This window comes from Quercus lobata, chromosome 10 (genome assembly GCF_001633185.2).
Source record: "Quercus lobata isolate SW786 chromosome 10, ValleyOak3.0 Primary Assembly, whole genome shotgun sequence".
NCBI lineage: Eukaryota > Viridiplantae > Streptophyta > Magnoliopsida > Fagales > Fagaceae > Quercus > Quercus lobata.
The window spans coordinates 49,045,199-49,071,213 of record NC_044913.1 but is presented as its reverse complement, the minus strand read 5'-3'; the positions used below and the strand labels follow the sequence as shown (position 1 = coordinate 49,071,213).

General features: G+C 35.4%; 2 protein-coding genes across 2 annotated transcripts; both read right to left on the bottom strand.

The window, feature by feature from the left end:
• Positions 1-756: 756 nt before the first annotated feature.
• LOC115964893 lies at positions 757-1,407 on the bottom strand. Its single transcript, XM_031084123.1, has one exon. It carries the CDS (start codon positions 1,405-1,407, stop codon positions 757-759), a length of 651 nt encoding a protein of 216 aa, XP_030939983.1.
• A 12,404-nt stretch (positions 1,408-13,811) lies between these two features.
• On the bottom strand, positions 13,812-25,426 carry LOC115963810 (probable tRNA N6-adenosine threonylcarbamoyltransferase). The gene is made up of 5 exons (XM_031082978.1): positions 25,221-25,426; positions 23,258-23,836; positions 17,884-18,039; positions 16,870-17,237; positions 13,812-14,277 (listed from the first exon to the last, which is right to left on the bottom strand). The coding sequence occupies exons 2-4, from the start codon at positions 23,810-23,812 to the stop codon at positions 16,887-16,889; spliced, it is 1,062 nt and encodes a 353-aa protein (XP_030938838.1). The 5' UTR covers positions 23,813-23,836; positions 25,221-25,426; the 3' UTR covers positions 13,812-14,277; positions 16,870-16,886.
• Between the last annotated feature and the right edge of the window lie 589 nt (positions 25,427-26,015).

Sequence of the window (26,015 nt, the reverse complement as noted above, 5' to 3'; positions counted from 1 at the left end):
TGGTGGATTGGTGGGCTGGCAAGAGTGCCGATCATGGTCGTTCGCTCAAGCCTAGAGTTGTTGAGAGGTACCTCTTCCAACCTTTCTATTGGCTTTACCACCATCCGTTGCTTTTCTACACACATGGTTTGTAGATGATCGTCCATCTCTAACATGGCAATGTAGCACTCACATGCTACTACCTGGTCTCCTCGTACCTCTTTCACTCCATACTCGGTTGGAAACTTGATCATTAGGTGGTAAGTTGAAGTTACAGCCTTCCATGAATTTATGGTAGGATGGCCCAAGATGGTATTGTAGGAAGATGAATAGTCAACAACCAGGAACGTAACATCTCTGGTGATCTATTGAGGGTAATCACTGACTTTTACAGGCAAAGTGACTGCACCAAAGGGGTATACTGTTGTCCCTCTGAATCGAACGAGCAATGCATTGGTTGGAACCAACTGTTCTCTCTCAATTCTCATTTCCTGGAACGCCAAGTAGTAGAGGATATCAGTAGAGCTCCCATTATCTACAAGGACCCAATGGGTGTTGTAGTTCCCTACCCGTATGCTAACCACGAGTGCATCGTCATGTGGATGGTGGAGACACCAAGCATCTTCTTCTATGAACCCAATTACAGGGTTGTTAATCCGTGCCATCTTTCGGATAAAGCTCGTCAACTAGACATTTTGAATCATCCGTAGGTAGGTTTTCATGCCTTCCTAGATGAACTGGAAGCTGTGGTTCCCCCTACGATCATCCTTATGTCTCCTAGGGGGGCCTAGGACGCTTGTTTTCCCTCCAAGCAGCATGCTTTTGCAGTGGGTCTATCCTTTCCTTGCTAACAAACATTTGCAGCTTTCCTTGTTTGATAAGAGCTTCTATCTGCTGCTTTAAGTCATAGCAATTGGACGTATCATGATTGTGATCACGGTGAAAACGACAGTACTTATCTTTAGACCTCTTACTGGGATCTCTTTTTAGCTTGCTAGGAAATGTGAAGGCTCCTTCGTTCTTGATCTGCATCAAGACTTGGTTGATCGTGGCAGTCAGCGGGGTGAAGCTTGTGAACCTCCCAGTGGGGGGTTTGGGGTGCCTATCCTCCTGTCGGTCTCCGGTCCTAACCATCTTCCATCCCCTATTTTGCTGTGTATCTTCTTGTCTTTCCCTCTTCTTGGGCTTCTCTTCTCGAGCCAACAATGCGTTGTCCACATTCACGTACTTAGTAGCCTTGTAAAGTATGTCCAACATGGTTTTTGGGTCATTTTTGTATAAGGAAAACAGAAACTTCCCCTTCCGTAACCCATTGGTAAATGCAGCCACTAGTATCTTGTAGTCAGCTTCATTAATCGAGAGGGCCTCCTTGTTAAAGCGGGTTATATAAGATTTCAGCGTTTCATCCTCCCGTTGCTTTATGTTCATTAGGCACGCAGTGGACTTTTTATACCTGTGCCCCTTGATAAAGTGTGAGGCAAACTATGCTATCAACTCCTTGAAAGTACTGATAGAGTTTGGTGTCAACTTGCTGAACCATACCCTTGCGAGACCCTTCAGCGTAGTTGGAAAAGCTCGGCACATGATCTCATCCACCATGCCTTACAGGTGCATCAAGGTTTTGAAAGACTCCAAATGATCTAAGGGGTCTTTAGACCCGTTGTAGGCCTCTATCTGCGACATACGAAACTTTGCAAGAAAGGGGAATGAAGTGACGGGTGCTGTGAATGGCAAGTCCGTCTGGTGAACCAGCTCGTCAAGGTCGTTTGACACCCACCTCTTAAGGGCGTTCATCATAAAGTCCATCCTCTCTTTCATCATCTGCATCTCATATATGGTGGTGCTGTATCTGCGATGGATGGATGGCTAGTATCTTGTCATTTTTGTTTGCTTGGGGCATTGCTACCTTCTGGTCCTTCTCGGTCCCTCCTTTCAGCGCTGGTGCCCTCTTGCTCCTCTCTGTGACAGTTGGGCCCAGCATCCCTTTGGCGTAGCTGTTCCTCCAGGTTGTGATTTTGCCTAGTAAGGTGCTCCACAGCAGCGGCTAAGGTCTGTACTTGTCTTTCAAGGGCAATAGTGCATGGTTCGTCTTTGTTTTTGTTGTTGGTTGCCATCAAGCGAGTACCATACAACTCTTTGTCCAGGAAGTGGTAGTATGACTTTTACTACGTTCATTCTCATAGATGGCGCCAACTGATGATGTCGAAAATCATCAATAAGCTGCACGGTCCTCACGTGCCCTGGACAAAATTTGCACAACAAATAAGAAGAAGAAAAACCCTATAGAGAGTACCGGTGTGGTACCGGCCAAAGATCCTCCGAAAGTTAAATTAGAGAACTTTCACAACTCTAGAGTGCCAGAGTTGAGGTAAATTATACATACCTTGTTTTTTGAGAGTTTTGGGTTTTTATAGTAGTATAGAATCGACCTTCGTTTCTTGACTAAGAAGATGTTTGCTTGTGGGGAAGATCCTCATAAATGTACGTATTTTGCGGGATTCTTCTCATACAAGGATTCCATTGACTAGGGATAATCGTAGGGTGCAAGACATTTCCATTTGGGGTTCCTTGGAAACCACTTAAGCCATGTAGGTGCCGCATGGCCTTGATATTCATCCCCTTTTTGTCCGTATAGCTAGAATCTGTCCACTATGAAAGATCCATCTGTCTTGTATATTCTTCGTCCGGCGTATTAACCCGTCGTCTTGTCCTTAAGTTTTGATCATCTATTATCTTAGTACCGTTGCCTATGGGAGGCCTTTTGGACAAGTCATCTACCTTAATTTGATCCTCTTCACCAATGAATATAATTGATATAGAAATCTAAACAAGATAGTAGGGGGAAAAAAAGTACTCATCCAATGGGATATTTTGTTGAATAACTTCCGGGCCTCCTTAATTACAAATAGCAAGTAGTAATCTAAGGAGCCAATAATAACATGAAAGTAAAAACAAATGAGAAATGTACATATCTGTTCACAAAATGTACCTATGAAAACCCATTACCATAACACAAAATAAAAAAAAAATAAAAAATCATACTTAGAGTGAGAGAGATACACTACTTGCAAACCACTTTCTCCATTGTTCGAGACTAAGAATGACTGTGAAGAATTCAATTTTTAAGCTTTCTTACCAGTTTGGTAGTCTCTTAATGTTACTATGTTTCGTGTTGGTTTTTTCCTCCCATCATCTCCAAATAAAGGAAGGTGTACTATTGTTCTTGTGTAGTCAATTAATATCAACAAATTACAAGAAAGTATTTTGAAAACAAACCCAATTGAATTTTATTAAAAAACTAAGAAAATCACTGATTTTTACAACCCCATATGATATTAAAACACAAACACATTTTTTGATGTATAACACAGTTTCTTAAAACTGAATAAAAGAGAAATGCCAAACCTTCAAATGGGCAGCAACCTTTTCCTTTTGGTAAAAAAAATAGTGCACTCAACCACAAAGTTGGCCCTAGCTTGACCCATGGGAGTGATGGTTTTCTCAAACAATAAAACCAATTTTCAATCTTCAAAGTAGAAAATGAAAATTGAAAAGAAACGGAGTGATGGGTTTCTCACTGAAGATAAGGGTCTATGCCTTTTTTTTTTTTTTTTTTTTTTTTTTTTAACTATTTTATAAGTGAATAAAAGCAATTTGAAAACTAAAAGGTGATCCTGTATTATAGGCAAAGTTTTAGAAGGAGTTAGATATGTATTTTTACGAAATTATCCTTTAATTTTTTTTCTCTACCTAAACTTAGGGCTAAACCAAGAAAATGTCATTTCCAAACAAGCCCCTTAAATAGTAGTATATCTTTTCAATATATTAAAAGGATTCAAAAAGTTAGTTATAGCTTAAGAAAATGTCAAAAATACCCCTAATCTAATTAGAAAATCCTTATTCTTAAAAAATAAAAAATGAGGTTAAAATTGTAATTCAACAAAATTGAAAAAAAAAAAAAAAAAGCCACTAGAGAAACCTTTTTCCTAAAAATTAGCACACTCTATTTAAATATATCTCATGCACATTTGATACTTTTTTTTTTTTTTTTCCTAAAAACTAGTACACATTAAATCAGTAGTTTACTCCATTTCAAAGCCTAAATTTTTGTTTCTTAAAAATTCATTCCCGTGTAACCTCGTTAACGATAGATAAATTCAAATTGAAAAATTACATTAAACTCAAAATAAATAAATAAAGCCTTATCACATGTGCAGAGCGCAAGTAATAAGGCTAGTTATATATTAAGAGGATCCCTAATCTAATTAGATAATTTTTATTTTAAAAAATAAAAAATGGGGTTAAAATTGTAATTCAACAAAATTAAAAAAAAAATTCAAAAAAAAAAAAAAAAAAAAACTACTAGATAAACTTTTTTCCTAAAACTTTGCACCCCTCTATTTAAATAAATCTCAAGCATGTTTGATACATTTTTTTTTCCTAAAAAGTAGCAAACACTAAACCAGCAGTTGAGTTTACTCCATTTCAAATCCTAAATTTTAGTTTCTTAAAAATTTCTTCCTGTGTAACCTTACTAACAATAGATAAATTTAAATTGAAAAATTACATTAAACTCAAAATAAAAAAAGAGCTTCATCGCACGTGGGTAGCGCGTGTGCTGAGGCTATATACACACACACACACACACACTACTATTTAAGGGGCTTCCCCTATTTGGGATCCTCATTTTTTTGGTTCAAAAATACCCGTATACCCCTATGTTTAAGTAGAAACAAACTAAAGGACAATCTGGTAAAAATACAGCTCTAACTCTCACTAAAACATTGTCTACAAAATAAGACCACTTTCTTGTACAACATAACTCAAACTCTTACCTTCCACTCCAATCCAAACAAATTTTCAAAATCCATAGTAAGTTTTTTTTTTTTTTTTTTTTTTAAAAAAAAAATAGCAATTAGGGCTTGCCCATGTTTGGTAAAGGTTTAATGTAAGTGGCTTGAACCAACAAAATGGTATTGGTTGGTCATGGTTCTATTTCTCATGCAAGCGCGTTTTCTTATCCACAAAGAAAGGCATACACACACGTGTTAGGAGTTGTGCTCTAATTTAATTTATATGGCATAACATGATTAACTAAATGTTTAATTATATGAGTTGTATGTACAAGAACTAATCGAATATTATTTTATAGTCTATTAGGTGCAATGTTTGCAATTTATATAATTTAATTATGGAAAATATAAATCACAAGTTCTTTATAAACTCAAAACCCTAATTTTTAGTCAATGATGAACTCAACTAAGATATTTAGCACTACAATGAGAAATTAACTAAGATAATTTGTCTTTGATCATGGAAGTAGAGACTTTTAGTTAATGTGTTGGTGTGTCATAAGTATGTAAGACAAATAGAAATGGGCCACTTTGTATTGTCACCTAAATAATAAATTTTACTACTTCTATTTTCATACTCTCAATTCTCTCACCGATCTTGAATTGTTTACTGCTTTGACATATAATAAATGAAATCTTAATCTAACGGTAAAACCTTAACATGTTGGGAAAAATCTTAATACTATTGAGGGAACACTTATTCTCAAGACGAAATCTATAATCTCTTTCTAAATACATGAAACACATATCTCATTGAGATATTAATGAGAATTTGGTTATTCAAAGTGTTGGGCTCAACCGCTTTAATAAATAATTACTAAACTAAATTTATATTTAATGAAATTATATTTCATAAAACATAAGAATAATTAAATATTAAACCGTGGACTTAAGGAATAAAATAGTGATTAAGTGATAGCCATTTTATGAATTTATTTCACTACGGATGATTTCGTGGAGGGATCGAGTGATAATATAATAGAGTCTTGGGACTAAAGCCTAGAGTATAATTATATTTCCGTAGTACTGTTAATATAATTAATGGTAATTTTGAGTATATTAAGAGTTAACAAGAGGCTCAAAGCACATTGGGTTAGAGCTTTAGTACATCCTCTGACCCTATCTGAAGGCACAAACCAAAAGTCTAGAAAACTAGTTAATTTATTAATTAGATAATTTTGTCAGAAAAAGGAAAGGAAAATAGTTATTTATTTTAAATAAAAATAACTGCCAGTCTTTTTATTTTTCTTTATTATTTATTTATTTATATCCACGTACTTTCGTTTTCAGAAAAGTGGAGTTATTCTCTTGAAGAACTTATCGAAAATAAAAACAAACAATTATTTTTTAGTGCCCACTCTCTAAGGCAACTGTGGAATTGAGATGAAAATTTGAAGGTTTTCTCCAAATCCTTTCTCAAGTTTGTTCTGATTTTCACTATAACAAGGTATGTGTTTCAAACTATCAATCTAAAACTCAAAGTACATATATTATCTTGTTTTGTAGACGTAAATCCTTTTAGCCTTCCACAATTTTGGTTTTGTATGCGATGCAAACCAGATGTTATTCCAAAAATACACACACAGACGCACAGAGAGAGAGAGTATTTACCCATCTTTTACTTTGTGTATAATAATGTCTCAATAGTCAATACTTTCAAACTTTATCGTTGATATGGTTGTAATACCAATCTTGTATACTAGCTTCGCGTGCAAGGTGATTCTTATGTTTGTCGCATACGTCAAAGCCTTCATAAGCCTTCTTATGCACTTTGTCTTTAAGCTTCCTGAATTTATGAAGGCAGATTAGAAAACACCTGGTAATACACATTTCATCTCGGACATAATAGGGTTTTTGTCTACGCTTCATACACAATTCAATGCCCTTTTCAAGGCAAGCGTAAACTGGTCCTTGATTGCTATCAAGTTTAGAAGGAAGATGAGTCAAGATTGGATGTGAAGAGAAATGGAAAGAGGTGGAGTAAGGTCATTAGCTCCCACGTCTCCGAGAATAAGGATGATCAAATCCATCATCACCACCATAAGTTTTCTTAGAAACTTCTTAGCCATCAATTATTATACACTTCAGAAATTTTCTTATTTTGAAGGTGAATTTAGAACAAGGATTCCTAATAGTTTTTATGTTAACATTTTTCATTTCATAAAAGTCAAGTATACTCTAAACAATGCAATATGTTTTAAAAGAATACAGTAAAAAAAATGATCCAAAAGTCACAATATACTAAATATAAAAACCTATTTTAAAGGTTTTCAAAGAAACTACTGGATAAAAATTGTGATGAACAAGTATAATAAAAGTATTTATCACCCTACTAGTAATTAATGATAAGAGAACATATATTGTTAGAGTTACCTATGGATGATTGCAACTCCTTAAGGGATAATTTGTAGTCTAAATGAACTTAAATAATTAAAAATGTGTAACTTTTATTGGAAGTAAATTTATGAATTCAATGTTCAAGTAACGCAAAAGGCTATCTAATACAATATTTTCCTACATAATTTAATAAAATAAATAGCTATTTAGAAATTTTGACCTTTGATTGAGATTGATAAATTGACTTATTTTCTTTAGAGTAACGACCATTGGTTATTTATGAGCTTTGAAGTGAATCTTGCTGTCATGTTTGGAGATATTAAGTAATTCTTAGGTACTCCTGGAATACGGAGAATTGTGCTCTCTCCTCTCACATTCTTGGTTAGGAATGACAACGGATTGGATTTGAGGCAGGTTTTTTTTTATGCTTGAACTCGACCTACTCGCCCTCCTCCATTGCCCGAGCTTGGCTTGTTTAATAAACGATTTTTTTTTTAACTCCAAACTCGCCCCATTAGGCCCCTACGGGCCCTATCCAACCACTTTTGGGCCTAATCTAAAGCCCTTAATCCGTGGCTCAATCCAACCCAATCTTAAAATATTTATTAAAAAAAAAAAAATAGTAACACAAATCCTATCACAAACACAGAAAATCACCAACACAAACTCACATTTAACAAAGAAATAAATTGTAAATAATAAACATTCATTAATGAAATTATTAAAAAAAAAAAAAAGAAAAACCTCGAGATTCACAGCTTTAAGAGAGGAAATGACCCCCAAAAAAAAAAAAATACCAAGGCTCCATCGGTGGTGGTTTCAGCCATCAATCCCACCTTTGGGCTTCGCCTAACCTCAACACGACCAAGAGCTCCTCCAATCATCACATCTCTCTCCGATCTAACAATCTCATGCTCCTCTGTGACAAACAACAACCACCACAAGATTCGTGCTCCACCATGACAAACAGCAACCACCACGTGATGAGAGTGAGGGTGAGGGTGACTAGGTGAGGGGCGGCTGAGAGAAAATGAGAGTGAGAAAGGTGAAAGGTAGCGGTTGAGTGTGATGAGAGAGAATTGAAAGAAAATGAGAGGTTAGGGTTAGGTTTTGTTATAAGTTATATATATAGGTTTTTTTTTTTTTTTTTTTTTTTTTTGTAATTTTACTTTTATTCTAAACGAGTTGGGTTCAAGTTCGGGATGAGTACTGCAAAAACCCGGACCTGACCCAAACTCGCTTCGGGTTTTATTTTAAAATCCCAAACCCAACCCTACTATTTATCAGCTCGGGTAAAACTCGACCTACTAAGGTCAAGCTGGGCCCGTACCTGTGGGTCGAGTAACAATTGACATCCCTATTCATGGTGGGATCCACTCATTAAATTTATGATAGGTCCACCATAAATGTAAGAGAAGCGATGACCATTTCTCCATACTCTAGTACTTAAAAAATTTTCAAAGACATCATACTAGATTAGCACTGGGAGAATCCTTTCCTAAACTAGAATGGGATTGGAACAAAATTTATAATGATTGCTATTCATGTTCATGTAAAGATATCTACTATATTATTATTATTATTATTATTATTATTATTATTTAAGTACAAGTGGGGTTCAAATGCCCTTTTCATGCAAATTATATAGCCTTCTGCCTCTTTCCTAAACTAATTAGAGAAATACCTCTCTTTTGTAACTCAATTTGTAGAAAGTCGAGTATGGGGCGATCAAACTTAAAAAAAAGAAAAAAAAAATTGCATGGAAGTCGAGTTCCATAAAAAACGCCACTATAGGCCTCCATGAAACGCTGCTATAGGTAAAACCTAATATAAAAAAACAAAAAAAATTGCATGGAACTCGAGTTCATAGAGCTCGAGTTCCATAAAAAAATGCCACTATAGGGCTCCCTAATGGAGCAATCAGACATAAGAAAAAAACTTGCATGTTAAAACGCCACTATAAGGCTTAAAAACGCCATTATAGGGCTCTCTATGGAGCGATCAGACTTTTAAAAAAAAAATTGCATGTTTTAAAACGCTACTATAGGGCTTTAAAATGCCACTATAGGACTTTAAAACACCACTATAGGGCTTTAAAAAATTGCATGGAACTTGAGTTCATGGAGCTTGAGTTCCAACGATTTTTTTTTTTTTTTTTTTTTTTTTTTTTTTTTTTTGTTATAACTTGATTGTCCAAAAATTGAGTTTTAAGTTGAAACTCAATTTTTAGAAAATCGAGTTACAAAAGACAGGTATTTCCCTAATTAATTTAGGAAAGAGGCAGAAGACTATATAATTTGTGCGAAAAGGGCATTTGTACATTTTGCCCCGGTTATAACTCTATGAAGGTGCATGTCCTTTTTTTTTTTTTTTTTTTTTTTTTTTTTGATAATTTGATAGTTTAGGGTAGGAAATTTAAATAAAAAATATTAAAGACATCAAAATGTGTCAACTAATTGAGCAACATGCACTTGCCATAGTTTTTAATACCAAGTGGCCTTTTGGTTTATCAACTAATTGAACAACATGCACTTGCCACAGTTTTTAATACCAAGTGGCCTTTTGGTTTATGATAATTCTAATAATAATAAAAAAAATTAAGAACATACCCAGATAGCTAGTTTTTAATGGTAAATAAAAAATAATAATAATGTTAATGATAGACCCAAATAAAAACTAGTAAAAACTTAATGAGTCATTGTTGTTAAAAGAGATACATTTTTTTTTTTTGAAAGAGATAATTACAACATATTGATAACCCTGCAGCTCAAGCCTTTTCTCCTTTGACTCTAAGCACTTTGTACATGAGAATGTGTCAATTCAATTACAAAACCATTGGCTACTTCTTGATACATCTGATGCAAGAATACATTTAAAATATGTTGGATTATGAAATAATTTTGGCCACTATATGACTACTTTAGTTCACCCCTTTAACTGGGTTTCATATTGAAATTAAGTTGAGTATTTCAAGTATCCCAAGACAACAATTAAGGATCTTCAAATTATTGAAATCTCATAGAATTTTCAGAACATAAAATAATGTGGATTCAAATGATTCTAAAAAAAAACATGGTTTCTAAATAAAAGATTTCTTCAATCTAAAAGATAACTTTGACAAGAAAATTGTAACATAAAAGACAGTAGCATACGATTTCAGAAATGCCTTGAGACATTCATCACACATGGCCTAATAAAACCATAGACGAACATGGACCGTGCCAAGATTAGAAAATGGCATTCAACAAATGAACTAGCACAACATAGACAAAGTGGGCTGCCTTCTTTCCGCATTCTCTCAAATTCTTAAGCCAGCCCCAATATTACGAGCAGTTCAAAGAAACCAATTAGAAGTTCACAAATTTTAAGAACCTTATTGCCATTGTCATTAATCTCTTTGCACCGCTTTAAAGTGACCTTTGCAACTTCTTTCATTATGTAAAAGAAGTTCTTCAAAGAAATTTCAACCAGCTTAAGCATGCATTTGACCATTGAACCCACCAAATGTTTCAATTGAATGAGTTTTCCTTCAGTGATAGTGCCGAAGAGCATAAGGCCCTCTTCAGTCTTCACTGAGCTCATTTTTTCCGAAACCTTCCTGATTTCCATATCAAATGCTAACTTTGCTTTAATAATTATTTCCTTTAAATTTTCAGCGAAGTTGTCCCAAAAGCGTCTTGCTCTAGCAAGCCAATCATTGATCTTGACAGACAATTTCTTCAAACCTGTTTCTATCATGGATTTCAGCCAATCATAGAATTTACCATCTGCAAGTACGTCCCATAATGAGGACAACATGTTTTCCATGGAGAATTGTGTGCTAAAGTACTTTTAATTCTGAGGTTATCTGCTTAAAAATTTGGACAATGAACATACAGACTGTGTTAGCCCCATTATGTAAGGCAATAGTTATGAAGATTCGTTGAATTGTGAAAACGGTGATAAATAAAAGGGAAATGCTAACGGATAATCACTACGTTAAATTCTAGGTGATTAGGGTTGCTCAAAATTTTAATTAGTCTTGAGAAACTAAAAGCCACTATAGCTATGAAGATTCGTTGAATTGTTAAAAAGGTGATAAATAAAACTAATTGCATCATCACTGTTAAATTCTATAATACTACAATATAAACCCATTATATATTATATAATTCATGGACTTTGCCCATTGGTCTTGAGGACTATAATGAGGGAAAACTATTGATAGTGACAACGGTTTTTTTTAGATGGCTACCATATACATTTGAAATTTGGATGTCTCAATTTGAAACACCAAAACATGCTAGTTAAGCGAAAAAAACTTTTGACTAGTGACAACGGTTGTTTATTAGTCCTTTTAAAATTCAATTTATAGAGACTAAAAATTTCAGGTGTTAAATGCTTGGAAATTAGAATTATCTACATGTCACCTCCATTCCTACCCTTCACCTCCATTGATCATGACAAATAATAAAATTAATTTAATGCAGAAACATTGAACAGTTGTCAACAGGTATTTGCAAGGAAAAAAGAGTAAATTACTAAATAGGGGATGGACTGAGATTAGGTGCAATTCCTAAATGCAATTACACCTGCAATTACCCCATTTCTTTCACAAATTTTTTTTACATTTTTAACTTTAACTTTTTACTTCTTTTTAATATTTTTTTATTTAATGGTTGAGATTGAAAATTGTTTTTTCTAACTTTCAATCTTAAGTCAACAATTTATTGTTATTGCATCAGAGACACCGGATCTTAATCAGGGGGTATTTGAATTATCCAGGGGTATCTGAATTAATCGTTGCCTATAATTGTAACATGACATGAGTTTGACATTTTATAGTGGCAGTGGTCTAGTTATCAAGTGTTGCAATAATGACATTTTATAGTGGTTTAAACTAAGGTAAAATTCTATTGCACACATGCATTTACACTCCCTAAATATATCTGAAAACATCAGTGTGTGCAACAAACATTACACTAACTTAAACCAAATCTTAATCTTAATCACTGGGCTTCTCTTTGCTCCAGTCACAGAGCACGTGGGTTTTCATGACATGTGGAAATTTAAAAAAAAAAATACCATCAAATCTCCATGGCAGAATAGTTTATTCTGTCTAAATTTTGCTGACTCTTATTGTTATACCTTCAGAGTGACGTTTCATTCCATAACCTACCGGTTTCAATATCTCCAGAAATTATAACAAAAAAAAAAAAAAAAAAATGGTTTTGATGAAGATGTGTAGATACTAAGATTAGTCAAGTCAATACAAAAAAAAATAAAAAATCAGGATTCCAGAGAATATCCGGAATGAAAGAGGTTTGAAAGCTTGTTAATACCAAACCCAAAACCCAGTCATGTGAAACCAAAGCCTGATTCAGCAGTTAGATTGTTTTTTGCTTATGGATAATCAAGTGAATTTCACTGAATAAAGCTGATAAAAAATACAATACAGAGCAAGCTGATAATCAGCAGACACAATACACCACAAACTCCTCACCTAAACAGAATGGCTAACAGGAGGCATGCCTAAAAGTAAACTTACAGTGAAACCCCACCTACAACATATCTCTCTGATCTGATCTGTAGGATGAAATGAATTTTTAAACTCAATTCTAGCTTTCACTAGCTTCCAAATGGCAGAAATTACCTGTTCCTCATAATTAATGCAGCCCTTATGCAGAACAGGATTTCTCAGCTTCCAAATATGGTAAACAGTAGCACCAAGTCCAAGCTTAAAAGTCAGAACTTTTTTTAACTCTTCCTCTTCCAACTGTCTCCAGCCCACCCAACTATCTTTTGCCAATTTATCTCTGGGTTATCTTGTAAACTGAAACCCATGATCATTCTCTGAATTCGTTTTGAAGCAGGGCGCTCAAAGAAAAAATGGCCTCTCTGCACAGTGGGCACAACACACTAAACCACCACCCCACCCCCCCCCCCCCCCCCCCTTCTTAAGCCAATCTATCTCTTGTAAGAAACATGTCCTCAATTGCAAGCAACAGATGAAAGCATGCCTAGTAGTTAATTGTGGAAACCAAATCAATTTCTACCAATTCACCACAGAGAATAGGAGACTTACAACTGATGTGTTCCCAAGATGAAGCACATGTAAAACAACCTGATTTTGTATGAACCCAAGTCACCAATCCAATTCACCAATAACAACCTTTGGCAGCATGATCTGCATACTTGAAAGATTTTCAGATCTAGCAGGCAAACCATGACCATGTTTGATGACTAATAATAGCTGACAGTTTGGCAGTGGCAGAACTACCAGCATCATACACTTCTCCATGTCCATACTTGAGTACAAATGGTCATCCAGATGCCAGTTGTCATTCCATGAAAAGATCATAGAAACATCACCAACCTGGAGTTTGATAATTAATCTCACTATCTATCTAATTTTTAGGATTTTTCTCCAACCCCAAGAGCATTGTTGAGGAACCTTTACTTTCCATCAGACAGAATACACTTTGGAAATCCGTCTCCTTTGGTTTACAAATTCTCTTGCACTCGTGAAGTTCATTTCTGCATGACTAATGATAGAATTGCACCTGCTTAGAGTTTGTGAAACGCTCACTTGAAATTAGGGCAGGAAAGAATGGTCTCAAAAAGTCTCAATAGACATTAATGGTTATTCCAAAGACATCCGGATTATATTTTTGGGAAAAAAGATATCTAGGTTTTCTAAAAAGGTTTGAAAAACATATGCTACTAGAGGAGTGATACAGATTACTCTTCAAACCTCAAACCAGAATCCCTAAAAGTTATGCAACGAACAATCTTACAAGAAAAACTCATGTACCAACAAGTTCAACAAATAATTTCTCACAATCTTTCCATTTCAAAAGGAAAAAGTATCAGTCAAAGTTTGATGAAATCCTCTGATAATGGAGTTTTTTTTTTTTTTTTTTTTTGGGGGGGGGGGGGTGTGTAGGACACACAGAGAGGGAGATTGTGTAAATAAGTGTCATTGTTGAAATAAAAATAAGTTTTTTGACAAATTAATTTCATATTTAATTGATGAACCTGATGGTACAATATACTATGCCATCTGAGGTCCTTCAAGTCTGGCACACAATGAGATTTGTTCTCCCAAGCCATCATAAATAGTCAAAACCTGTAAACACAAGATCCATTAGTTACCATGGGAACATTGAAATAGAAATGAAAATCTTACATAAATGAATATTTTATTTACATAACCTTCTGCCAATTCATTTCAAGGCCTAATGAAAAGAAAAATTATAGCAAAACATTTAAAAAGTCTTATGTTGGTTCATGTTACAGCTTAACAGATGATGCTGGTGGTTGATGGAGTCAACACAAATGCAGCAGTTGTTGTTGAAGGTGGAAGCTTAAAGTATACAAATACACTAACATTTGTGTCTGTTTGGATCAATTCAATCTGAGCCAAATCATTTTTGGGTAAGTAATCTGAGTGAAATCTTACTTAAATAAGGAGATAGAAAAATGTTTTCTCCTATTTTTCTTCATGTCTATTATCAATTTTCACTAATTGAAAGTGGCTATGTTTTGTAGTTGCACATCCCACTAGGAAAATGAATTTGTCAATGACATAACCTGTCTGACTCACAGTAAATAAAATAACTATTGGTGTGTGGTATGTTTGCTATATGTTATTGGTCCATGTTCTAAAAGTGGGGAAAATTACATTTTTCCACCCTAAACTATGCCTTAAATTACACTTTGCACCATAAACTATTTGAATGCACAGTTTACACCCTAAACTATGACCATTGTTACACTTTGCACCCTGGAGTTAGTTTTACTGTTAAGTTGGACGGAAATATGAAGCACATGACTTGCATATGTGTATTGCTTAAGTGACACAAACTTAAAAGACTGAAAACCCACTCTTCCCAATCAATTAAAAAAAATTAAAATTTTTTTTTCTCCATTTAGCCCCTCTCTTCAAATCAAAATCCCTGCAACCCTAAATTCCCAAATCAAAGTCATCTTCGGCACCACCACTGCTCTACCACCATGGCACTATTGCTCTACCACCTAGTATTTTTTTTTTCCATTCATATTTTTATAATTGGTATCGTGGTCTCTTTGGTGTGCTTCAAGGATGGGAGTTGTGCAGATATGGATGACAACTGACATTCTTCCTGATACCTAGGGAAGGACTTTGCTTACCTGTACGTGAAAATAGTTTCAATTGCTCCACTCCACTTCTTCCAATTTAAACTATTTGATAATACAATATAGGACAATGTTCACTCTTCAGATTGATGGAGGCCTCCGTGTTTGAACAATTTCTAGAACAAAGTCATAAACTCCAATCTGCGAAGTAAAATAAGTAAATAATGTTCACTTTCATGAACGTAATTTGCAATTCGTGCTCTTGCAGTGTGTAACAAGGGCACTTGAATTCAATTTTTAGGGTATTAATAAATGGATTATGTACAATGCTTTTCAACTGAATTTCTCTATCATCATTTGATGTGCTTCCAGGAATAACGGTGGTGGAGCAGTGGTGGTGCCAAAGATGATTTTGATTTGGGGATTTTAGGATTGCAAGGATTATGATTTGTAGAAAGGGGCTGATACGCATTTGAGAGAGATCTGAAAAAAGAAAAAGAAGAAAAAAAGAAGAAGAAAAGGGTTTGTAAATGATTGGGAAGAGGGGGGATTTTGGTCTTTTAAGTTTGTGCCACTTAAGCAATACACACGTGCAAGTCACATGCTTCATATTTTCATCCAACTTAACCGTGAAACTAACATCAGGGTGCAAAGTGTAACAAGGATCATAGTTTAGGGTACAAATTATGCATTCAAATAGTTTAGGATAGTAAGGTGTAATTTGACCTCTAAAAGTGTAAAACGGCCTAGGATTTATGGTTCCCATACATTGTATTAGGTACTTGCTTCAATTCTTGCAGACCCCAAGTTCTAATAGAGGAAAGTCAACGATAAATATCAAGTATATGACACACTAATACCTACCCCACCTGCAAACCTGACCAACTAGTTTGAATGGAATGCATACTAGCCATGTAGAACAGAAGAATTAACTGAAACAGGGAATTCTCTAAGACTTGAAAGTTAAATCAGAGACATTAAAACAAACAGGCTCTTGTCTCAGTTCCTTTAATTTGAGTAGGTCATTTTCTGTGTCAATAAAATAAAAGAACCAGTAGGTAGTTGGCCTGGGTTTTCATAATTTGCAAATTCCATTAACTATCAGAATTTGGAGAATCATATACTCTGTTTCCACAAAACTCAAGCTGGTTGGCAAGTTCTTCTACTATGTTCTCACCTAGTAACTACCATGGTAGAATCTATCAGCATAATACTTGATTCCACAATATCATTAGCCCTATCCTGAAAGGTTAGGATAGTTAAGCCTACGCATCTTTCCAAGTCCTTCAATCACTGGGTAAAATATATCCAACCAAGATTTGTCTACCAGTACAAAACAAAATTTCCTTAGGATAACTCATACAATCACTGTAAACTAACATATAGCCACTCAATAAGAAATACATAGTACTTTTTACAAGTACAATTCCAGAATGTATGTTTCTTGTTTGGCATCAAATACTATTTGAAATTCCAAGGCAGCATAGCTTAGTCATTTTTTTGCTTCATATATTACAATATTTTCATACTAATATGCAAATAAAGAATTAAATAATTATTGATCTTAATTCTTCTGGCAGCATTAGAAAGACAAAGACCATACCTTGAAATCTTCTAGATTTAGCTGCTTTCCTGAATGAGACCATTCATGTTAGAAGGCTCCTTTTTCTCTCTCCAGATTGCATGTACTTCATCAGTCCGGAAACGCTGGGTGATGATTGATTCCTCCATTGGAGTTACCGTACCATGAGCATAAGCAAGAAGACCAGTATATGCAATCATTGCTCCATTATCAATGCAATACCTGTCATCAGTAGCAAACAACCTTCCACCACGCTCTGAGCACATTGTTCTCATCATCTCCTGCAAGCGCTCATTGCAACCAACACCACCAACAATAAGAACATCTTTCGTGTCACAGTGTGCCATTGCCCGTTCTGTAATCTCCACAAGCATTGCATATACAGTTTCCTGCAACGTATTAATATATTATGTGAGCGTTTGGTTTCAGCTGAAACCTGCGTTCACAAGCATTGCATATACAGTTTCCTGCAAACAGTTTTCAATTTTATTAATAAGTTCAATTATATGTTATAGGTCTATTTAGATAGAACTTATTTTGCTGAAACTGAAAATACTGTAGTAAAATAATTTTTAAATATGTGAATAGTACCGTGAGACCCATTTTTAATGAAAAAGTTGCTGAAAAGTGAAATTTGTGCATTCCGTGCAGTGCACGGGTGCACTGTTCACGGGAGAATAGTCAAAAGTTACGGCTACTGTTCATGAACAGTAGCCATAACAGTGCATGAAGCTCCTGAAACGCGTGCCAAAAAAAAAAAAAGAAGAGAAATGCAGACGTGGACGCAGAATAAGTGTATCCAAACCCACACTATATCAGCATTAATATACCTTTTTTTTTGGAATGCATAAGTAAAAATACAAGAGAGAAGTACATGGGAATTTTTAGAAAAGTCCCTACCACAGAGGGTGAGTTAGCTCTTGAGACGAAGAGAATGAAGACAGAGAATTGACATGCATGATGATACAACACCTAACAATTGGTATATGAAGAATGGCAAAGTTCAAATACAAATAATTTACCACGACAATTTACCTGCAAGGAGTAACACAAGTCTGCAGGGGTGCACTCATTATTTTTTAGCTTCTCCACAGCAGTGGCTTCAATATAGCTCAATATTCCACTGAAAGATACATCCATCCCTTTGACAACATAGGGAAGGTCAATGAATTGTTCCCCTTTCTTTGCAAGCTGGTGAAGAAAAAATAATAATATCAGGCATGTCAAGAAAGAAGTATCTCCACAACACTATTCAAGCATTTTGAATGAATCAGAAACCAAAGCCAAAGCCAAAGCCCAGCAAGCCCAACTGCAATATAACCTTTTCTAAACTTTAAACCTAAGCCAAAGCCACCCCAAGCTACCTTACGTCCATTCAGCTGCATATCTGAGAAGCAATATTTTGCACTGTATCACTTGATCACCTAAACCACCAAACTTTGCACCAATGAAAGATCAAAGAACATTACCACCAAGTAAAATTCCTCTCCTCAATGCCTCCATATACTTGGGGGCACCAGTTGATAACCCAGACAAACAAAACCAAAATAACCCTCAAAATTAATAGTTTCTATCCAAATAGAATTAGAAAAAGAAAATCCAAAGTGCAATTTCAAAAAACAAATTGTAACTGCCAGAAAAAAACTTACCTCGTAACCCAATATAAATGAATAAGGCCCTAGCATAACCATCCATCACTATCCAACAAACTCTTCCTGCACTAACCCTATACCTATTCAGACTAACAACCACTTCTATACACTAACCAACCTACCGAAAATCATACTTAACTCCCACATCATCTTCAAATTCAAAAATATCCCTCTCATTGGGTCTTGATTGCATTCACATCAGGAAGCTATTAGCAATGAAGTATCATTGCATTGAATAAAAGAGACCAGAATTTTATTGCAAGTCTCCTAATGATTCCATGGAAGTCAAATGCAAGCTAGGCGTTTTCCTAGGCACCCGGGTGAGTGCCTCAAAGGCTCTAAGGCAAGGTGCCATTACTCAGGCACTCGCCTTTTAAGCCTAGGCAAGAAAGGCAAGCGCATTAAATCATTAAAAGGGCACTAAGGCTAGAGCCACAGCTTTTATTTATTTTATTTATATAATTTAATTTAATTTAATTTTTCTTTTTACTTAAGAAGCTTAATGTAAATCCTTTTGTTAAATTATTAATTTACAAAAGCTTGTTGTAAAAAATTTTTGTTAGACTAATTAATTTATAAAAACTTGTTGTATAAATTATTTTTAGAATCATTAATAGAGCATAAACTGAGGTAAGGCTATTTTGAAATCAATTAATAGACTTAATTTCTTCATATAACACATTTCAAAAACAATTGATCATAATATTTCAATACACTTTTTTTTTTATAAGTAACATAAGGATATTATTTATAATAGAAAAAGTGTCAAGCCGAGTACATTGGGGATGTACTATGGGGGCACAAATCAAAAGACAAGAGTACAACGATCAAGAAAAATAGGAAAAGAAGAACAAGAAAAATGAGAAAAGACCACACTCCATTCAAAAAGAGTGTGCAAGAAAAAAGACTTAATCTCTATTAGAGAACGTTCACAATCCTCAAAGCTGCTCGCATTCCTTTCACGCCAAATGCACCACATTAAGCAATGAGGCACTAATCTCCAAACATCAATGTGACGATGTCGCGCAAACTTCCCTTGCCAAGCCTCAAATAACCTGAGAACATTATGAGGTATAACCCATTGAATACCAAACAAGCAGAAAACCATAGACCACAACTCTCAAGCTATGAGGCAATGAAGTAGAAGATGATCCATCGACTCCCCACATCTCTTACACATATAGCACCAATCAAGCACTAACACACGTCTTCTACGGAGGTTGTCTGTTGTTAAGATCCTACCTAAGGAAGCAGACCAAGAAAAGAAAGCCACCCTTGGAGGAACCTTCGATTGCCATATCATTCTTCATGGGAAGGAAACAAGAGTAGGAGGGTAGAAGGAACTATAATATCCTCTAACCTCAAAACCTTTATTCCTTACAGGCTTCCAACAAACCTTATTTGGGCCAAACTCCCGCACTGTCGAAGAATAGACCAACCCCATAAACCGATCAAAGGCTTCTTCTTCCCAATCTTGTGATGGACAATGAAATTGCACATTCCAATGAAACCTCCCAGCAGACCAACCCATAACTTCAGCCACCGAGAAATCCTTTGACCTACTAAGACAATAAAGCTCCGAAAAGACCTCTTGGAAAGTACAATCCCCACACCACACATGCTTCCAAAATTTCACTCTAGTACCATCCCCCACATCATATACAAGGAGTTTAGAGAGATTCAACCAGCCACTTCTAATGTACCTCCATAGGCTGACCCCATAAAGACTTGTCACCTATTTTGTACACCAACCACCCCAAATATTCCCATATTTGGCCTCTATAACCCTCCTCCATAAAGCATCAGTCTCCATGCCATACCTCCATAACCATTTTCCTAGCAAGGCAGAATTAAAGCTTCCCAAACGTCTTATACCCAACCCCCTAACCTGCAAAGGCTTACAGACCTTGGCCCAATGAACTAAATGTATTTTAGGTTCACCACCAATCCCATTCCACAAAAAATCTCTCTGTAATTTCTCCATACGCTTTGCCACCTTACCTGGTAAAGGAAGAAGGGAAAGGAAGTATGTAGGTAAAGACGAGAGTGAGCTTTTAATGAGTGTCATACCCCCTTTAGATAAATACAGTCTCTTCAAACCTGCTAATCTCCTCTCCATTCTCTCTAGGATAGGATTCCAAACAGATAAATCCTTAAACTTAGCACCTAATGGAAGGCCCAAATATTTCAAGCACCTAATGGAAGGCCCAAATATTTCAAGAACAGAGAAGACTGCCCACACCCTAACAAACCCACCAAAGCCTCCAAATTGTGCACCCCACCAACAGGTACCAACTCAGATTTCCCCAAATTAATACAAAGCCCTGACACCTCCTCAAATCTAGCAAGATTCGCCCTCAAATTAGCAATCTGAGAAGGTTCAATATCACAAAAAATCATAGTGTCATCTACAAATAAAAGGTGAGATACCATCACTGATGGACCAGCCGTACTTCCCACAGAAAAGCCCGAGAATTGCCCAGTGGAGGCAGCCACATCCAACATACGACTTAATGCCTCCATCACAATATCAAACAACAATGGAGATAATGGGTCCCCTTGCCGAAGCCCCCCTAGAACTTCCAAAGAAATCAGATGGACTACCATTGATCAAAATGGAAAACTTTACAGTGGAAATGCAATACCTTATCCATCTTCTCCATTTCTCTGAGAAACCACACCGTTAGAGCATATACATTAAAAAATCCCAACTCAAATGATCATACGCCTTCTCCACATCCAATTTACACAACATCCCTGGAACTCCTAACTTCACTCTACTATCAATACATTTAGAAGCAATCAAGACGGAGTCCAAAATTTGTCTGCCCTTCACAAAGGCATTTTGTGAATCCGAAATAAGCCCATGTGCCACCCTACGAAGCCGATTAGCCAACACCTTAGAAATAATCTTATAAATCCCACCAACTAAGCTAATAGGCCAAAAGTCCTTTACCTCCACAGCATCCACTTTCTTGGGAATAAGGGCAAGGAACGAAGCATTAAGACTCTTCTCAAACACCGCCTGAGTATGAAAATTATGGAATACAGCCATAATATTTGTTTTCAAAACACACCAACAAGACTGGAAGAATGCCATGGAAAAACCATCTGGGCCAGGTGCCTTATCACCATTAAAATCATTGATCACCCCAAACACCTCTTCCTCCTCAAAAGGCCTATCTAGCCAATTTGCATCTTCCACCGAGATACTAGAAAAGTCCACATCATCTAAGATAGGTCTATGAGCCACATCCTCAAAATAGAGCTGCTTATAAAACTGAGAGATACAATTTGCTATAGCTGCCGGGTCCGAAGACAACTTCTTATTCACCATAAGCCTATCAATAGAATTAACCCTCCTGTGAGAGTTAGCTATACGGTAGAAAAATTTAGTATTCCTGTCTCCTTCCCTAACACAGAGAACCCTAAATTTCTACCTCCAACATATTTCTGCCAACAGAGTAGCTTTTTCTAACTCATCACGAATTCTTCGCACTACTACTATTTCCTCTGCTGATAAACCCTGACTATCCTCCATATTCTCAAGAACACTCAAGTCCTTCCACAATTTTTTTATCCGAACTTCAACATGACCAAACACCTCCACATTCCATCTTTTCAAATCATTTTTTAAGAGCTTTAATTTATTGGCTAAAACAAAACTTGGTGCACCTTGAAGCTGATAGGATTCCCACCAAGACCGAACCCTATCCACAAAACCCTCATCCTTGAGCCACATATTCTCAAATCTAAACGGCCTACTCCCTCTCTGAAAAGATCCACCCTCAAGGACAATTGGGAAATGATCCGGGCACAACCTAGACATCCGTCTTTGAGAGACTATTTCAATACATTAGACACACATGATTTAAGTTCTATATGTATAATAACTATATTTAGAATTTGCCGCCTCACTTTTATTGGGTTAGCTCCTTTTTCTCGCCTCACACCTTGGACCATACAAATCCTTGGCATCTTAAGGTCGCTTTTAGCCTTTGACTACCTTGAATGATTCACAGGTAAATTTCTCAATACAGAGCAAAACACAGGACAATTTCTCCTAAGTACAATACAGATATAGCTACACCAATTGGTTAAAACAGAAGTAATTTAACCAGTTCAATAATGCATAGCTACACATTGTGCCGGTAATCAATTAGAAACCCCAGAGAGCAAATATGTTATGGCTATTATGGAATGAAGGCGCTAATGGTAAATCTTCAAAGTAAAAAGAAGAGAAACCCCGAAAAAGGATTAATAGATTGTCAATAGAAATACAGGATATCATGAATCATCATAGTTTTCACTCTTCTCCTTAGACAATAACTTGCACAAAGTCTGAGGGCTTTCTAAAGCAAATAAAGATATAAATACATGTCTACACACATTCAACACACACATTTTCTTTTCTTTTTTTATTAGTAAGTTACATATGCACCGTGAGTCTTGAATCCATGACCTCACCCTCCACCTTACTCTTACAAGGGAAGGAGGTGCTATTTGAACCACAGCTCATTGACCACATTCAACAAACATGCATATATTAATCTTAGTAGTTCTCATGAAGAAAAGGATTTTTTTTTTCTTAGTAATATTCAACAAATAAAGCACTTATCAAAATATTCAATAAATAAACCAACAAAAGCAACCCAAAAAAAGCCCCGGAAGCATTGCAAAATATATTTATACATAATGTCTGCTACATAAAGTATAAAAAATAAAAATAAAAAATCCACCCATGTTCACATACATACCTGCTCAATGTTATATCCAGGGCTTGGATCATTGGAGAGTGCCAACACCCTAGCAAATCGATCCAAGCAATTTCCTACAGCAATATCAATGGTTTCCCCAAAGATCCTGTAACGCCCTTCGCTATATGCTACTACCTGTGTATTCCCACCACTAACATACAATACAACAGGATCATCTGCCCCAGTCACAATCCTCCCCATCTCAATATGTGCCACACAGTGATTAACCGCAACAATGGGCTTCTTCCACAGCTGTGAAAGAATCCGTACAACAATAGCAGAAACTTGTAGTGGTGCTCCCATGCCAGGACCCTTGGTGTAACAGAGGCAATCTATTTCATCTGGGGTTATTTGGGCAGTCTTCAAAGCAGATTTGATTAATGGAAGAATGTGTTGGAGATGGTGCTGAGCAGTTTCGCGGGGAAGGAATCCTTGGCCAGGAGGGGTAATGTAGGTGTGTCGTGGGTTTGATAGAATGGTGCCATCTAAAGTTACAACCCCAACGGCAATTTTGTTGGCTGAACCCTCAAAGCCTAGTGCTATCATCTTCTTCATCTTTAAAATAATACCAGGAAAACCCTGTAATTCAGGTCCATAACAAAAATTTAAATATCTTCCACTAACAAAAGTCTGTCAGAAAAAAAAACAGATAAATTTACACATGGACAAGGAATGATGATAAAAACAAAGAACTCTCATAAATAATAACACTGAATAAAACTATACACAAATCTTTGAAACATTATACTGATAGCAAGTTTAGCTACAATTCAATTTTAAAAACTGTTTTGAGTTTGGGGAAATTAATAGACAAGACGGAGCCTAACAAGTCCAAAATAATATTACAATCATATTAAGTTAAAAGACTAAGCTCACATTAACATCTAGTACTTTTCCATCAACAGTCTAACCATTAACCGCAATACACCCAAAAAATGACTCTGATCAGCTTCAATTATTTCAATGTAAAATGTAACACATTTCCTGTTTCAATTTCTCAACCTGTGATTCAGACACATCGCTAAGAAACTGTGAAACCATCCTTGGAGAAATCTTTCCCATGAGCAATTGAGCCAAGCCATGCATGTCTTGAGCCCAACATCTAGCAATACAAGCCTATTTAGCAACTAACAAGCCTATTCAGATGCTACAGACCTAAGACTAATCATAAAAGCCACTTTTATATCTGAAAATGTCTCCTGCCCATATTACAATCCACGATTTTCATTTTTGGGTTCAAAAGAATTTAATGAGGAACTAGTTCCTTTCACTGGCACTTCTCAAGAATTAGATATCAATGTTCCAAAAATAAAAAAACTCAACCAACATCAAATGAATTTTAATTTTTTTTTTTTTTTCCTTTTAATAAGTAACATCAAATCAAAATTCATATTGCTAAATCACAGTTTATCATTAAAGCCCCGAACCTATTTCGATACATCTAATTATTGAGTTATCTAAAATAAATGCAGTTGGGTTTGGTATCATTTAAAAAGATATATTTACTTTAGTTTTTTGAAAATAGTTTGAACCCACATAAACAAAAGTGTTTTTAGAAACTACCAGGCCACAACTGCTAGTTTTAACCAATTCCAATTACAAAAAACAGTTCTTGAAAGGCACAAAGCACACAAACGTGGATGTTTATTTTGTGAATTAAACAAAGTATACCTGCTCAAATAAAATAAAATAAAATAACGAGTGCCACCCAGAATAGAAAACACACAAAGTTAGAGATTTGAACCAACAAGGAACAACATAATTGAAAACTAGAACATGGGCTTTCTTTCTTGCTCCTAAAAAATCTCAACAATCATGCACAAACTACAATAGCTTCTGTAACAATTTTTATCCTCAATTATCGAATCATTACATTCAAACATACATACATACATACATACATACATTTATATACATATGTATATATACATAGAGAGAGAGAGAGAGAGAGAGAGAGAGAGACCTGGGGCGACTGTGAGGAGCAGAAATCAGAAGCAGAGGTTTAGGGGTTTTGTTTTTGAGACTTGTGGTTGCAGTTGACTCTCTTTCTAAAAGCTGTCTCTGTTCGGCCGAGCTTAAACACCAGGCCTTTGTTGCACTTGTGAGCCGTGTCTCGAAGAAGGTGTCTGTGCCGTGTCCCAATTACTACTAAATCCTAAAATTTTGGTGAATTGTTTGTCCATTAAATTGAATTTTTTTGTCACTGTCTGTCCGTTCATGTTTTTTGGTTTCTTAAAAAAAAAAAATCTTTTTTTTTTCCTGCTAATTACACTCCCCTCCTTTAATGTTTGGAAAAACGACACCTTACTCCAAAACTTGAATAAAAAAAACACTCTCTTTGTTTGAGGTTTAAAAAAATTAACACTCATCCACTTTTGTTTATATTAAGAAATATTCTAAATTTTTATAAGAATTTCTTTACAAAAGTTTAAGTATGGTTACTAAAAAAATAACTAATAAATTTAGAATAAAAATATAAATTTATCAAACACCAAATCACTTGCAACGACAAATTTTTCCATAACCCATTAAAAAAAAATTATACTTAATATTTTAAAATACACTTTAATTATTTTTTTTAAATGAATTTTAATTATGAAATAAGATAATTTTCAAAACTTACCCTTAAGCTTGGCATGTTACAACACAACATTTTTAATATTAATTTAACAAAGTTTGGTTAATCGAATGTCAAGTAGAGGAAAGTGTTTTTGACCTTCAAGTTTAGGGTGTAATATCATTTCCACAAATCTCAAAG